This window comes from Lepeophtheirus salmonis, chromosome 9 (genome assembly GCF_016086655.4).
Source record: "Lepeophtheirus salmonis chromosome 9, UVic_Lsal_1.4, whole genome shotgun sequence".
NCBI classification, from domain to species: Eukaryota; Metazoa; Arthropoda; class Copepoda; order Siphonostomatoida; family Caligidae; genus Lepeophtheirus; species Lepeophtheirus salmonis.
The window spans coordinates 1,550,550-1,568,439 of NC_052139.2; the positions used below are offsets into that span (position 1 = coordinate 1,550,550).

The 17,890-nt window shown below is 28.3% G+C and overlaps 1 protein-coding gene across 1 annotated transcript in view; it reads left to right on the forward strand.

Annotated features, from left to right (window-relative positions):
- Positions 1-17,890, forward strand: part of LOC121124794 (kazal-type serine protease inhibitor domain-containing protein 1) — a 141,211-nt gene that overhangs the window by 14,423 nt on the left and 108,898 nt on the right. The window contains exon 2 of the mRNA XM_071890985.1: positions 5,036-5,196. Coding sequence (XP_071747086.1) covers positions 5,036-5,196 — 161 coding nt within the window. The remainder of the gene's footprint in view (positions 1-5,035; positions 5,197-17,890) is intronic.

Consider the following 17,890-nt stretch of genomic DNA (forward strand, 5'->3'; position numbering starts at 1 on the left):
GTCAACATTTTGTTATCAGCATATTGTACCTTGCTCTCTTATTTCAAAGAAAAGCCTGGAGATTTGCATACCGTTTGCAACAACATATCTTTGTGAGAAATCATTTTCGAGGATGGTTGATATAAAAAGGAACATACTCTCTGGCAAAAACGATATGAGAGTGGCACTTGCCAAGTTGACAACACGCATTTCTTTGCTTTTTTTCGAAAGGCAACAGGAAAAGACAAATTGATGTGCAGCCAATATTAATTGAGTTACATTTTGTTGTGAAATTCATGTTTTGTTGGTTTTTTCCTTGAACAAAGTGTTTTTTGGATGCAACTGCTGCACAGTTCATTTTGAGGACTAATAAACTATATTTTTTATTTATGTCATGAAGATTTCATTCTTTTTTAAATTATTTAGGGGGTCTATGAATGCAAGGAAGAAGCTTGCAGTGTTCATTACCTCTAATAAGGCTAAGAACTACTGTTCTATAATGTTAATAAATGTATACAAATAAATGAAATATTTATATAACAACATGTTTAACAATGTTGTATAGTGTCTTGATAAGATGATTACTGATTGACTATTTTGCGCAGAGCTTAAAAATTCTGATTTTCCAAAATAAACCTTTTCCTAATTACCTGATTTTGACCACTTGTACTAGTTTAGAATCCTTGAATGGTGTTGGACCTGACAATAGTCTTTTTTAGTTCTGCAACATCTATATTCGTAGAGTTATTCGTAATCCAAAAAATAATGAATCATGTACAAATTGTGAAAATAAATAGATGAAATGGTTTTTTGTGTTAATTGATTGTCATAAATTGTACTAATCCAAACTCAAGAGTTAAAATACAGTTCGTTAAATTGTCTACAATATTCTTTGAACCATTTTTTGCTAATATTTATTTCAAAAGCAGTTCATGTGACTCACTACTCCAATGAATAATAGCAACTAATTATATTTCTACGAAACCCCACCAATGTATTATTTCCACACATTGATTGCCGCACATTTTAAAAAGAAAGTAATACTGACAGACCCTCTATATTAACTACATAGTGATGAATTCTAGAAATTACTATAAATCGAAAACAAACAAACAAAAAAAACATTTCAACTGTAATACAGCACTAAATTTAATTAAAAATTACGCAAGCTCTCTAGTCAACGTAGAAAATTCCACTCTATTCGAATTGAATAATCAAAACAAACCAAACTATTAAGTAAATTTTTGTTTAAGTAAATAGTAAAAAAACTAAAGCCACTCTCCTTATAATTAAAAAAAATGTTAATGTTGTATAAAAAAATACAAACCACATATGAAATTTATCAAAAACTTGAGCCAAGTCAAAAATGGAAAAACAAATTAATTACTTTTATCATTTTTATAATATCTGGTAATTCATGATAAAAAATGGTAATTGGAGAAAATATTATTAAATTTTATATACTGTAAACAAAGAGCTAATTAGTTCTAAACCAATAAATAAGTATGAAACTGGGCATTATCGATTCGAAATATTTTATCTTCTACTTCCTTTCATTCTCCAAATTTATCTTTTGGAGAGATTAATCATACAAGGCTTACACAATCATTGCACAAAGCTTGAGTTGTTATGGGGATAAGGACAGGTGCTGAGTTTTGTTGGCATCATTAATTCTCTTTTGGGATGCTTGATATTCAATCAGGATTTTTAAACCTATTTTATCCCCTTCTGGTTTGGCAGGCCTCAATTTCAAATGCCCCACTATTCAATAAGTCTTCAGTAAGAATTATGTTCAGTGGCAAGATGCTCTTGCCACTGATAATGAAGCTCTTATCCTCACGGGCAAGCTGAAAAAAGCAATTCACAATGTCTGCGACCTCTTTTACAGAGTGATAAGCAGGAATGAGATCAACAATCTGTTGTTATTTTGTTCCATTGTCGCTGTTTGTTAATATTTTGCAACTCTAGCGTAGAAGAGAAAACAAAATTGTAAAAAAAAAAAATTATAACTAAAAAATGATTAAAGTAAAAAGGGTTTCTATGGAGTACAGTGTGAGTCAAGAAATATATATTTGATACATAAATAGTTTATATATAAGGTGAAACAAAAAAAGATGAACAGAAGATACCACAAGGAAAATTTTGTCTCTGTATGGAGTATGAAAGGGTGCTTTGAAGTAACAGAGATTTAATGTATCTTAAAAAGCTCAACCATTTTTTTGTAGCCAGATATGAATTATTATTATTTTTTAAAGTTTATTAAGTATATCTGTATAAGTATGCACCATACATATAGAACAATTGAAAAGGATTTTTAAAAAAATGAATGCAGTATTCAGTGTTTTTATATTTTCTTGGAAGAAAAAAAAGAAACAGATAATTAACTATCTTCTAATCCACTTACAAGAAGATTAAAAGATAAATATAGACAAACATATTTAATTTGTGCGTATTATCAAACTTTTATTTATTCATATTAGACTTTTTTCATTGAAAATCATTGAATTTAGATATGTTATCCGGTTTTTTTTTCATTTGTATTGTCTTAGTCTAAATTTGCAAAAGGTATAAGCAGGCGGTTAAATCTAAAAATATATTACACTAGTCATTTTTATAACTAATCGTTAATTAATGCTGATTGCTGTGAAACTTCGCAAAAAACTAAATAGAAACTTATTCACAATACACTTTTTGCTATAATATGAGCAAACAAAGCACCTATCGTCCTACAGCGTTCTAATGTCCAACTTTCAGATAATATACGATATACCACATTTCTTGAAATGCTTAGAATGTCTACTAGCTTGCAAACTTTCATTAGAAGATCTACCAGTACCGAAAGGTGAATTTGTTCACAATTTATTAAGTTGTCAACTCATTTGATCAATGACTGCGATGCTCATCTTAGCAGCTCCTACAACCTCGTCAAACTTGACAGCCCAAATATTTACTTTTGGAAACGAAATAACAGACTCACCTAGAGGAGAGTCCACACGGGCTTTGATATTGGTTGGGCTAAAGCCTTTTAAATGAGAGTATTCTATCTTTTAGTTAGGACCGACTTTATCCATTTTTACAAATTCCGTTACAACGTTCACAATTGATGGCTGCCAAACAAAGACTCTTCAACGCGTGGCACCTTCAAACTTAAAATATGAGATGTTTTTAAAAGAAGATCTATAATACTAAAGGATTTATACTTTTTTGTAACACTAATGCTGATGGCATTAGCAATCAAAACAGAGCTTACAAATTGTTGGACACGACAATTTTAATTATTTCATCCACATTTTGGGACAATTGCCCTTCCCAAAGGTATTGTATCTTTGGCATTAAGATTACATGAAAGGAATCAACGAAACCGTAATTGGCTGATAAGGTATCGGGACAACATTGAATAGTATTTCCGCCTTTATCGAAGAAAAGAGGAAAAACTTTGTATATTTTATCTTTGTGAGGGTACATCTTTGATGAGTGTTCAAACAATACTAAATTGTATACAACGCTAGGTACAAATTACTAAAGTCGTCTTTTGGGGAAATACTGGATTTCATGTTATTAAATCTATGCCTAATGGAGTGTGTACTCTTTAATTATAAAGTGGTTTTTAAACAATTAATACAATTTGTTACCCAGACCAGGCAATTATGAGACTGCGCTCGATTTAAACATATATTTGTATTAAAAAATCCAATCCCAGTTTTGTTTTTATAACTCATTATTTGGTTGGAAATTGTACAATCAATTGTTGAAAGTTACAACTTATAATTTGAATAATGGAGATTGTATGGAGTGACGTGGAATATTGGACAACGTGCTCAACAACCTAAAAAATTGTTGACCTAAACGTGAATAGATTCAATTCACAGTTAATCCTAGAGCAAGGATTTTTATTATGTTTATGGACATTAAAGGTAAATACTAGATCAGGTGGCAGTAAATGTAATACTATAATGTTTACTCATTCGTAATCAGTGCATCTCTATCTCCCCCATTAAAGGTATATTTACAAAAATCCCAGGAGATTGTAATAGAGATGTAAGTTGCTCATATCATACCCTCCTTTTTATTATAAAATCTACTATTTTTATAATTACCAACTATTAATTGATGACCTCATTTCATTTTGATCTGTTAAAGTTACATATGATGAAATTGTATTTCAATTTGTGGTTTTGATCAGAATAACCAAATTTTACTTTTTTTTAAATATTTTCATACTCAAGCCGGCGTATGGCGCATGTTGAGGATTTACAGTAAAATTAAAAGTATCTACTTGCTAGTGTTAAAACGTAGCAGAAAAAAAGTCATCCTTTTTTTAACCGCGCCAGGTAGATTTGACAAAAAATAAAATATTGGAAATTCAATGTGTTGAATGTCCAAAACCTTATTGCCATCACACAATCAACACTCTGGATAGGCAATATATAATTATCCCTCCTTTATATTGGTTGGATTTATATCTATTATGTTACCAAAAAGGGTCCTGCTTTTCAATATTTTTTTCATTCTGATATACAATATATTTTGGAAAGGTGAATAGAAATATAAGATTGGACTATAAGATTGAAATTTCTATCATATTTTTGACAAAACACTCATTAAACCTATTAAAAGGTATCTTGGCATTTGTTTGTATTTAGTGTTAAATGCTCCTCAAAAAAAAACTAATAACTAATTATATGCTAGCAATTGAATATGTTGCATAAAACAAATTGGTACAAATAAGAGTCAACGAATAGCTAAAGAATACTAGGATATAGTTGTAAAAACGGCAATAAACCGTGTGGGCTTGTAATATATCAGCCTACTACTAGAAGTTACATAACTATAAAACTACTCTGATCATATGTGTAAATTAAAATCTATTTAAAGTTTAAAATGCTTCAGTTCATTTTATGATTTCCACATGTAAAATCATCTTGTACAAAATCACTAATAATATATTAACACCATTTATAGTACATATTTATCAAAAACAGAAAGTTACCATAAAATAAACTGTTTCATATCAAATTCAGATAAATTGACATTTTTTAAATTATTTTTTTCACAGTCAAAACCTGCGGAAAACCAAATATACAAAATATTATGAACAATGTAACAGCAAGACCAGGTCAAAGCGCAACCTTCAAATGTCAAGTAGACATGTCCTGCATCGTAGCTTATATTGAGTGGTATCACGAAATGGACAATGGAACGGAAAAATTAATAAAGGTATGTAGTAATTTATTTTACTGGCCTTCATTCCAAATGCTCTTCTAGATATTTGTAAATAAGATAATTTCATTTAAAAAGTTATTAAGGCATAAAAATATTTAACATTGTTTGACATAATTGTTATCAACTTACACATTATTAAATTATCAACTACTAATATTAAATTCTAAGTATCATAGTAGAAATAAAAGGGTATTTTAATTTTTTTAGAACATTAATGTAATTTTTACATGAATGCTATAATTAAATTGTAAACTTTAGCCGACTCTTACAAATAGACAAAAAATTATATTCTTTTTTTAAATACACACATACATATTTTGTCTTCTTTAATTTCAAGTAATCTAATATGTGTTTCAATGAATGTAAATATATATTGTTAAGTTTTTGTCCAAATTGTTATTTTGTATTTACATATCTGTATATTTATATATTTTTTGAAGAATTGAATATTTAGATAAAAGGTTTAATTCTAAATTGTCGCAAATACTTATAATTTTGATTAAATTTGAGAGCAATTTAAAACAATTTGTAGAGGAGATTGTGACTAATTTGTCTTTCCATGTAAGCGAAATGTGCACATTCTTCAATTAATGAATATTGGTCGTCTCTATTTAATCAAAATTATTTTTCTACAAAAAATTTAAGGCATATAATTCATAATTTTTATGGCCTAACTGTAATATTCGATATATCAGTAACAAATTAATAGTTGAATAAAAGTACATTTAAAAAAAGAACCAAAAGTACTTTTGTGCTTTGTGTGTTGGTCAACTCGTATGAACTTTGTACAATTATAAAATTTAAATTTGGTCGTAGTTGTAAATTTATATTAATATACGGTGGTATTTTTAGAAACTCTTCCAATTTGGAATACTATTTGAAATCCGCAAAAATGATTGATCCACTGAAGGTATGCAACTGAATATCGAATAAGAACAGTATATACTCTAAAATTCATTTGCAATAGTCGACAAGTGATATTAATTTCTTTTTTTCTTCATGTCATTACTATATAATTAATTCGATCGAGACACAACAATAACATTCGAATAGATAATATAAAAAGTCTGCAAAATCTGTTCCAGGTAAAATTATCAGCTACTAAAATATTTCCTGGCAAATTACTTCGATCCTTATATATATAAGACATGGGTGAAAAGTCCCAAGCATTTCCCCGTTGAAAATTGATCTTTTAGATACATTATTACTTTTTTTTTTTTTTTAAATCGTTTCATTGAGCAGAGCCCTGAAAACATTTTTCACCCAACTACTTAGCTTGAAGAGTATTTTTACTTTTAGGAAACAGTTTAAAATGAACACACAAAGTTTTTTTATGATCCATTATTTTGGAAATAATTGAAGTAATGTCACACTTATCAAAATAATTCAGAAAACACAAAAAAAAATGTCATGAAAGTTTGAAAGCTGTTTTTAAAAGGGTTGTACTAGCTGAAAATGAGATAAAAAAAATAATAGCGCCGTCTATCTGTGAAACTAGGGATATGCAACATATCCAAGTGGAAATGATTAACGAGACCTGAATGTCTTAAGCACAAGCCTTACAAATAAAATTGTCCTTAATTTCTAAAATAATTGCATAGTAAGGAAATCATGAGTACTATTATTTGTTTTAAGGATAAATAACTAACGAACATAAGTAGTACCCTCCTAAACAGGTAGGTAAACTTTATATAATGTTCATTTCTGCAAACATATATAACATAGAAAGCCTTTTTATTATATTCTTACTACTCATTTTTGTCGAATAATAATCATAACAAAAAGAAGAAGAAAAATACATGGTGCAATTATGATTAATGGTTTCTATTTATTTCCTGACAATTGTTTGATATTTTCCTCCGTCTCCCTCCCCTTATCCCCCCCTCCTCTCTACTCCTTCCCTTTTGAAGAAAGATTGAAGTTCATGCTGTTAATAGAGAAGGCATAGGAGAAAGAAAGAAAATAACAAGATTCAAGCTTTGTATATCATGTTTACATGTACATGCTCACATATTTCTTTTATTCCTTGCCTTGTCATGTTGATGTGGCTTATGAGCTTATAATTAGAGTTGTAAACCCTAAGCACTTTGGCACTTTGTTCGTGTAAAAAAAATAAACATCAAAGATTTCACGCAACCCTATCAATTTGAGTAATGTTTTGGAGTAGAGTAGCTTAGCTAACGTTTTAGTAGATATTCTGCAAGCAAACGTCTGAAGAATGAATTAAACACAAATCCCACTCCATGAGCTTTCACAAGATGTGAAGAATTCCAAATTTCCATGTTTAAATTATAATTTTTATATTTGGGAAAAATGGGCGAAATACAAACTGATTTGAGTTTTTTTTATCTTTTTCTTTTCGGAAGAGAGTATTGTGATTTAATGAAATATCAAGGACGTGTTAATGGAAGAGTTTTGTTTGTATTTAACAACATTTTATTCGAGTTCAACCAATCAATATTAAAAGCATTAATAAGTGGAAAGAGTAGTATAGAGAAAAACCCAAAACTTGCAATTAATTAGTATTTTATCTTTGTATTTTTATTACTTTAATGTCTCATTACTAAAGAGCGGAGGTGTTTAGAAAAAACTTAGTATAGCGATTAGATAATGAAACAGTTCATGCGTGCACTCTTTTTTTTTTTTAATTATTATTTAAGAACTAGTTGTGTGTTAACATCTATCTCTAAAATAATTTTTTTAACCTATTTTTCGAGTAAATTCATTAAGAAAAATGCAAAATAGAATAAATATATTTGAATTTGAAGATAACTATTACATTTTCTCTGCAGTAATGCTACTTTAAATATGCTAGATTCTCCTTTTTATGCTAATGATTTCTTTCCCCCTCCACAATTATATATCAATGAGCTTTTTTATCATGTTTTGTGTCCACACTCTGTTGACAAATCGTCAATCAGTCAACAGTGATACAAATTATACTAATAAATACCATCATTGTTATTAATTTGATGCAATGTGTCCTCTTTAAAGAGGAAGATTTTCTCTAAGGAACATCTTCAACATACATAAATAGAATATACTAAACATCATTGTTTTAAAACCACTGCTCAAACTCCTTTGATATTTTTTTGTTTGTACTGACATTAGTGTGTAATGAGTAGCTATGATTGTCAGTTGTTTTATCGTAATAAATTAAGTAATGTAAAGAGGAACTTTATATAAATGAAAACAAGATGAAGGTGATAAAAATCTGAGGAGGGGAAAAAACACGAAAGCTTTGTTGTTGAAATGTTATTCCTACCCCTTTGATTCATATTTATGAAGATATGGGTCTACAATATATACATGAAAGATGGGGGAAAAACAATCCATGTATTGTACACTCCTACATAAGATGAATAAAAAACACTCTTCTAAAAGAATATTCTTCTTCAAAAAAGAAATAATGAAAGGATCTCAAAACGTATTTATTTCTTGTTTTATTGTTGATGATACTTCCCGCTCACTCACTCACACATTCTTCTTACACTGAGTGAGATCCATTAAATCTTCCTACATAATATCAATGTGGATGATACTTGAAATTATAGACTTTTGTATTTATAATGTTCATATAATTTCCTATAGTTAGAAATATGTACGTTTTTGAATTATAGAATCCCGTCTTCCCGGATTTTATATCACATTTACGCGTTTCTATAACTTTCATTTAACAAAAAAAAATCAACAAAAATATGAGCTTGTTCATTATTTTGTATCTCTAATTGGGGTACGGAATTCAAAGAAGGGCTCTTTAAACATCTCCAAACTTGACCCGGAGGAATTAAATAAAAAAGCCCCGGCCAATTCCCTCAAGTCAATGAGGAGTTTCATACCAGATTGTCCAGAGAGCTATCAAAAAAGTGGGTGAAAAGAGCCTAGTGAGGGTGGAGAGGCGCCTTTTGACACCAGGAATGAAAGAAACGTATCTCTTCCGTTGCAAGACCCTTTTGAGTTATTTCGAACACTTTTTGACACTTTTGGCCCCCTAGAGCCCTGATGCCAACCCCTTTGACTACTACTTTTGGATGGATGTCAAAGTGAAAGACTGCATTGTCCCTTATTCAAACACCAAGGTCCTACAAGCCACTGTCAGCCAACAATGGGGGATTTCATCCGTAGAGAGCGCCAGGCCTTCCCCCACCTGGAAGCCATCATTGTGCAGGAATATTAATGATTAATAGAGCTTATTTTTGTTGAAATTTTATTATTAGTTAATAAATTATGTCTTGTTAAATTTTAAAATCCAAGGTATTCAGATTTTAATGCTCCACTCAGTACGACATATAACGAAATTACACTCTTTTTGTAATTCCTACAAGGACATAGTTTTATATTTACCGAAGATATTTTCATTATTTACTATTACTTTTTAAGAATTAACAATAAATATAAAATTATCACTAGTGGGTGTAAGACATAAAGAATCTTTGTTGAGTTGTTAGTTTAATTACTTGATGGATATGGGTATATTTAAGACTCTACATTGCTGTAGTTTCAATCTATAGCATTACTAAATATGGAGTGAGGTTTGTGTTTATATCCTTGATGTTATAGCAGATCGAAGATAATCTAATAAAACGCCATGACAGCTCAACTGCTTTCTTCCATACTATTCATCCTTTTTATAGGGTGATCACATCATTTTCTTTGTCTTTTATGTGGATATACAAGCATTTAATATTTTTTTAAATCGCTGTGCAGAGGTATATAAAATATATTTTAGAAAATAGTATCAGCTTTTTTTTAGTTGGCAATTTGGAAAATCCTTTTTTTAGTGAACTATTATCATTTGTTCTAAAAGAGAAAACATCTAAGTATAAAGTATGCACTACTGATTGTACTACTGAAACATCGCGAGTAATAATAAGGGGTTGCTCCTTGGAAGTTTGAAGCCTGAATCTTTGTTGAACTCGGAGTAGAATCAAGTGTCATTATCCCCGTAATTCCTATTAATTTCTTTCTTTATTCAAAAGTAGGGTTTGTATTTATTTCCTTCTCATCACGGTAACCTGCAGCTTGTCTAACTTTTCTAGTTTTGATCTTTTTTTATTTTTCACCTCTCAAACATTTTTCCTAATGTCTAATATTTTCTCTATAATAAAAATATAGTATAAATGAAGGGAGGTTTCGTTAAAAAATGAAATAAACTAACAATAAATTCGTAATGTGTCAATTATCTTGTTTATTACAAGTAAAGAGTTCAATGTCATAGTCTTTGTAGAAGAATCAATTAGCCTTTTTGGGCCTTGGAATTCAGACTATTCTCCGAGTTATTTAAAAATGTAGTAAATATTTATAATTTGGAAATAACATTTTTATTAAAATATCTTTTATATATGTGTTATTTTTTCTGAAAATATAAATAAAAGTACATAAATATTAAAAATTATTAATTATTTACTATGGGGATCACAATAATTCCCGGGATCTCGTAATTTAAAATTTCGTTTTCCCGGAAATGAGAAAGCCTCTTCCTTATATATATAAATACAAAAAACAAACTACATAAATATTGAAAGCTTATTATCAAAAAATGTGGTTGTTTTTTTATATTTATCAAATTAGTTATTTACGTATTTATACCAAAACGTATTCTAACTTTTTTTTCTCCTACTTTTTTGGTTAAATATATATATAGGTATAAATGCTCATTTTAAAGTTTTTATTTTTGCTATAGATTATAGAAAAGTATTAATATTATTTTCTAAATTAAGACTAAATGGAATTTTAGATAAGATTTTTTTATCCATTTTTATAAGACTTTTTTTTCTTCCACTTATGTACTCCGATATTTAAAAATAAAATATACATCAGAGGTTAAATATATAAATAATATTAAATGTTTGATTATCAAATTTAAATCTATTTTTGTAAATGTGCCATACAATTGAGTCCACAACCTTCCTTAATAGACAAATTGTATGTACTATAAATATAGATATCAATATAATACATTACATATAATTAGGATTTTCGGATGACTAGCGAAAATTAATTACATTATCGGAAGTTTGAAACCTAATTAAAGTATATTACATTTATTATTTACCACTATCGGACTATGAGTCATACTTTTTTTTTTTTTCCTACAATAATGAAAAGATGCATGATTATGGATTTATAATTATTTGACGTCATATTTATAAAACTCACCCCCCCCCTCCCACACACACTTTTGAATAGATTATTGCTCTTGGGATGCAAACTACTTCAATTTTAAATTATTTAACCGAGTATTTCATTTGTTTTTTATTCATAATAAAATTTGTTAATAGATTCATGGACGAATAAACGAGCAGTGATGTTATAAAGGATCATTTTTGATGCGTTAAAAACTAAAACTAAATTAATTTCCTATCTTTAATTATTTGAAATTTTTTTTAAAGCAAAGCAGCTTAGCTGTTATGACATTTCATTAGATAGCTTTCAAGCAGCTTTAACAAGGGGGTAGAGAGAAATAAATAAACAATGACATTAGCAGGAATTACTCCGATGTCGATCAACTATTTTACTCTCAGTCCAACAAGGACTAACAACTATAACTCCACAACAAATCCTCAGCTGTAATATCGTTTTTTATGAGCGAGCAAAGACAAATATTCAATAAGGTTTTGAAAATAAAAAGTTAGTTCACTCCTTAAGAAATTGATAAAAATGATAGCAGCTTAGGAAAATAAAACTCACTGTTCAAGTTTCCAACTTTAAAAAAGGGACAAGCTACAAATTGCAACTGATTATTGTCACTGCATAATGTATGCCCTGCCTGTACGTCAAAACTAAAGAAGAAGGAATTGAAAACAGTAGTCCTAATAATTTGAAGAATATTTGGAAGCAGGGCAGTGGGGTCTTAGATATTATTATTAACAGCCATGTGAGGAAAGAAAGAAATACAAATCTCACTCCGTATATAGCATGGCCATATACATAGACTGGAATCACTCCCTTATTGATCCTTAAATTTACTCCGAGTCGAAAAATAACTTTGCAGTATAAGTCTGTCACAAATCCTCAGGGTTAAACTTTATCATTTCTGTGCATCAGCAAATGTTTGAACCAGTTTTGTCTATATCAGGAAATGAATTTCATTCCTTACGAGTTAAATAATAATGAAAAAGGCTTTGGAAAAGAAAATTTCCTCATTAGTTTGCCAACTCCAAATGTACCTATTTTTCTTCACTAAAAATAGTATCTTGCAAAACTTCTCAATGGAACAAAATTTTATTCTTTATTCAAGATATTTGACAAACTTTCAATAGTCATATTGAATTTATTAAGAAATAGGTTTATATTATAAAAAAACTATCACATTTAGTTGTGCTAAAAGATGTATAAGACGCCAGGAGTGAATAGTTTTTCATGTTTATTTATAAATAAATAGTATTATGAAAGGTTTTTTAAAAGTTGATACATTTAAATAACATATGGATTGAATAACCATCATATTATTTATTTGTCCACAATTAAACATTCTTGTAAGTTGCAAAATTATAAGATATAATCAATAACAAGTAAGATTGTCCCATTTCTAGTATGATCTGTATTGTTATTTTTTTCGCAGCATTTAATTAACTTATCATGAAAAAATCATGTTTTTTAAAGCTGATGAGCTAATGAAATCACACGTGAAAGTTGGTTCTCATATACTCAATATGATTACCTCTTAAACCTTTTTGAAATCAACCAATTTTTAAAAAAATGACCTTTGATGGTAGAAATCTTTTTTTCATCTAGACATACCTGAAAATTTGACAATCTCCCAAAATTTTGTCATGCTAATTCCTTTGCCATTTGTAATAAAATTCCTGATTCTAGATCAGATTCACCCATTATTTGCTATACTACTAACAATTTTTCGACTATATTTACATATTATTTTATTTTTACTTGTCTTTATCAAATACTGGTTAAATTGTCAGGTAAAAGAGAGATATTACTTTGCAATTGTAGGTCCACTAATTTTAAAACACTACTAGCGATACTAACGGGAAAAGACGGTACAAGACAATAACCATAGATATTTATAAACATTTGGTATAGTCTCAGATATGAGACAACTTACAAAATATAGACATTTCTTTAAAAAAAAAACAATTGAGGAACAGACGTCTTTAGAAGACTTTTATTTACGTTTAATTTTTTCTCAATTTGTTTCTTTGAAGTTTTTGAGGAATTTTTTATCATAAGCTATTTAATTAAAATATTGTATAAAACTATTAGACTTAAATCTTTAAAATATATGATCGTTAAATAATAATATAAAATAATTGTAATGGGATAATCCAAAATTACATTAATTTTCCCAATTCCAATTTTAAACAAAAAGTAGCCAATTATCCAGTTCTAATTAATCATTAGAAATGAGAAATCCAACTTACAACAAAGCAGTCTAATGACTTTTCAAAAATTTGAATTTAATAATTATTTTAATTCATAAATTAGAAAATGATTGAACGATTAATTAATATGTTTTTTTAGTACATGAATTTGAGTAGTTTGTTCAATTAACCAACGCAGGGATCCGATTGGTTACTTTTGCATTGAGTAAATAAACGCAAATTACTTATTTTCTACTTTATTTTAGTTATTTGACAAACTTTTGCTTTGAACTTTAAAACCCTATAGTAATTTTATGAAATCATATTTCTTTATGTGTATCGATATGATTGTTTCAATTAATATTTACACATGTTCCAAATATATAGAGAATCATTTAAAGTTGGTTTCAAAATAACTATCAATAGAAAATTATATATATATTAAGTCTTATTTTTATTACTATTCATAATCTCCTATTGAAAAAGATTCAATAGGAATAGACTGGACACATAAATATATTCTTTTCTTATATATATATGTATTTATGTAGTGTATTAATACCATATTTTTAGGTCCATATTTATTAAAAATATCAAAAAGAGTGATGACACAATTGTGAAACAACATTTCTTATATAAAACCTTCATCAATAGATTGCAAATATTTGATGAATTTGACAATTACTAACGTACATTTCGGTTATGTTGGATTTGTAAAAAGTCCCACATTAAAATATTTTATCCTTCCAGGATATTTTCCACGACAATTATTTCCAAGATAGTAAAAAGATTAGGAATTAATGTACTCTAAAATTGTAAAATGACGCAATTACGTAAGAATCTATTTACATTTTTGCTGAGGTTTGATTATGTTGTAATTAATAAAAATATTATTTAAAAAAGAGTCAGTTATAACAATATATTATATAATAAATCTAGTCGTTTCAATCAAAATAAATAACATTTGAGGAGTATTATACTGTATTTTTATTAGTTAATAAATATTATAGGTGAGTTATCTAACTATACAATTTTTGTATATTTGTTGCATATAGTTTTGTACATGTTGTAAACAAGAAAAAAGAATGAAATAATTAAAATTGCAATTTAATTTACTGGAGTTTTGACAAATCAAATTCCATTAGAGTTTCATTAGCATTTTTATAATTTAATAGAATTTTTTTGACCTTCTTCATGGCAATTAATTATTGATAAGTACTAAGTAACAGCTTATATATTTGAATGTTTACTACCATATTAATTGTTAATATATAGTAAACAGATCAGATAATTTTGATCTGTTTATTATATATTAACGATATATAATTACAAAATTTAATAATGCATTATAAGATCTACAAATTGTAACTAGTACGACAATAATATACAACATGTAAATATTGTTGTTAACTAAAATGATTGCTGTTATAACGAGTAATACTAATCGCTAACATTATAGGTATGTTTAAAAAAACCGGAAAAACAACTCCGTAACCATTACAATTTTGAGTAATGTTTTGGTGATGAGCAGTTTAGTAGTCATGGGGGGGGGGGGAAGAATGAAAAAAAAATAACAAGGACAAAGGCAAGAATGACTTAATTGACGTCGATTAATAACTCGAGTCTAACAAGGACTAGAAATTATAACTCTGAAACAGATATCTCTGAATCCTTGTCTTGTCGACTTTTGTCAACTTTGACACTTTTGTATTGCTAATATTCAAATTTTTATCCGCAAAATCATCACAATAAGGCATCTGCGATCTGCCTCTGTAAATGTTATTGGCTTGAAATCTTATGTTGAGAAAGAACATGGTGGATACTATAGACTCGTGGGATTGATCACAAAGAAAAAGCTGCCCAGGCACAGCAGGATGATCTTCCAGACAAAAGAATAAAAGTCATATATATATTTATTAAATTTTTCCAAAATGACAAAAGTTCGGAATTTCCTATTGCAGGATTTTTGTATTCACATAAGCAAGAAAGTAACTTTTATTTATCTAGAAAAAATATATATCATGAACTCTTTTTAATTTGAAAATCTATAAAATATCGAGGAAAGTCATATAAATGACAGTTTTTGCAGTCCAATGATGAAAATATAGATTTCAGTTTGGTTTTTAAATTTCATAAATAAATTTTAAAAGTTTGTTTCATAATCATATTATTAGCAATAGGAATAAAATAAAAACTAAGATTTGAGTAGCGAAAATGAAGAAACAAATCAAAATATCTGCTTATAATACACAATGCCAGAAAAGTATATAGATTTACTTGCAACATATTAAGAACTAAAATATTCATAATATGACGCAAATTAGATCAATGATGTTTCAATATTATTGAAAGATAAATTTCTAACAATAATACATAAATATCAAAACAATGAATTTTAGTTCAACTCGATAATTTGAAAGGAACAACATGAAAAATCCTTTTTTTCGATATTTAAAGTTTTTTTTTCTGACGATTAAAGGATATTTTCTTGTTTAGACGAATAAAATATCCTCCAATAACAAATTTCAAACTTTTGTCATTATGGTACATTCTAAACAAGGAGTGACCACCCTTATTTCTGCGGAACCGATTGTCCATTGCTTCTTCTTAGTCGCCTGATAGACGTGTTCTAAAAAAATTATATACTTATGATTTTTGATTCATTAATACATATTTTTTTGAGCTGGCACAAGCCTTTTAGGAATCTTAAAAAAGTATCATCTTTAAAAAGGTTTGTTGACACCATGATATTTTATTCGTGTATTGATTAAATAAACACTTATAATGAGGCAGTATTTTTTTTATGATCAAGTTCAATGTTTTCATTTAATCCAACTTTATAATAGCTTAAGATTTTGGGTCCAGATTTATGAATCTGCATCTTTGTTCGTCTTTCCTTTTTATGCGCATACTATGTAAGATATTAGAACTAATATGCACAAATACATAACATATAATAGAGAGTAGCTTATGATGTGTGTATCTTCATACATGGATACAAACATACATATCTTGTCTGTTCCTTCAAAGAAGAAGAGGAAAAAAAAACCTTATACATCAACAATAGCATAAAGAAAAATGGTAGCAGCACTACTCCGTTATTCATACAACTATGTACACAAGCATACTACATGGATGTATGAATATATCATAAATCATAACAGTATATGCATCTAAAAAAATACTAAAAAAATTAAATAGATAGGCTTGTTAGAAATATAACAAAAAGTAGGTAAATATAGTAGAAAGGCTCTGAAAATAATCAATATGGCTTATAACAATGAATAATGTGCTTTAAAAGAGTGGGGGAAGTAAGGTGCAATTTCCATAGGTAGAAGGATTATCAAAAGGCATGAATACAAACCTAAGCACTATTATAAGGATATGTAGTAAACAGGGTGGAGATTTTAAATTCAGAACAAATTTATATCTCAATATCTTTGCAACCTTGAGAGCCATGTTGATGAAAGTGTGCTCATCAGATTTAGCTCACAAAACTGTATAAGAAAAAATATACAATTCTTAAGATTTCTTCTGATCACGAACGCCATGCCGGAATTGTTAGGTACCCCTGTGGCTCTATCATGAAAATAAATATAATGCTAGATAGCCTAAATTGATGAGCTAACAGATCTTGTGGCATGCTAGAAATTTAAATAAGTGTAATTGAAACTGGATCTATTCTGAAAAAAACACCATAATTTTTAAGACCTATACAAATATGTATTGAGCATAGGGAATGTGGCTTCCTTTGTCACTGGATCTTAACACCTTGGACTACTATATGTGGGGTATCTTGGAGCGAGAGTCAAATAAATGTGCACATAGCACTATTGACTCTTAAATGCTTCAATTCACGAGAGAGTGGCAAGAGTAATTTATTAAGGCCAGTGCCAGGCATTTGTGGAAATATATTTAAATTATCCTTCAATTTTGTAAATTTACAGTACTTACACTATCCTCATCAAAATATAGAGTTCAGCGACATCAGTTATTTTTTACGACATTTACTAAAACAAGTTATTTAAATAAGAAAAGTTATTATTTTCTTTTATAATGATATTACACATTTAAAGTTTTGATTTAAATAGTTTTAAAAATCATGTCGTATATAAGTAGTAGTTGATGTTTTCATATTTTTATTAACTTACTTTTTTATTCAAAATTTTCTTAGCGATGGTTCCTTAAAACCAAAATATACAAAATTAAATTGCAAACTTATGGTATTTTATAACTGTGGATTATCAAATAATTAATTATTGGTGATTCTGCAAAAGTCTTGAAAATGCTCTTGTTTCAGAATAAATCCAATTCCAAAAACTGGATTTGAGGAAACTGTATATATTTATAATTTTTGGATGACAAAA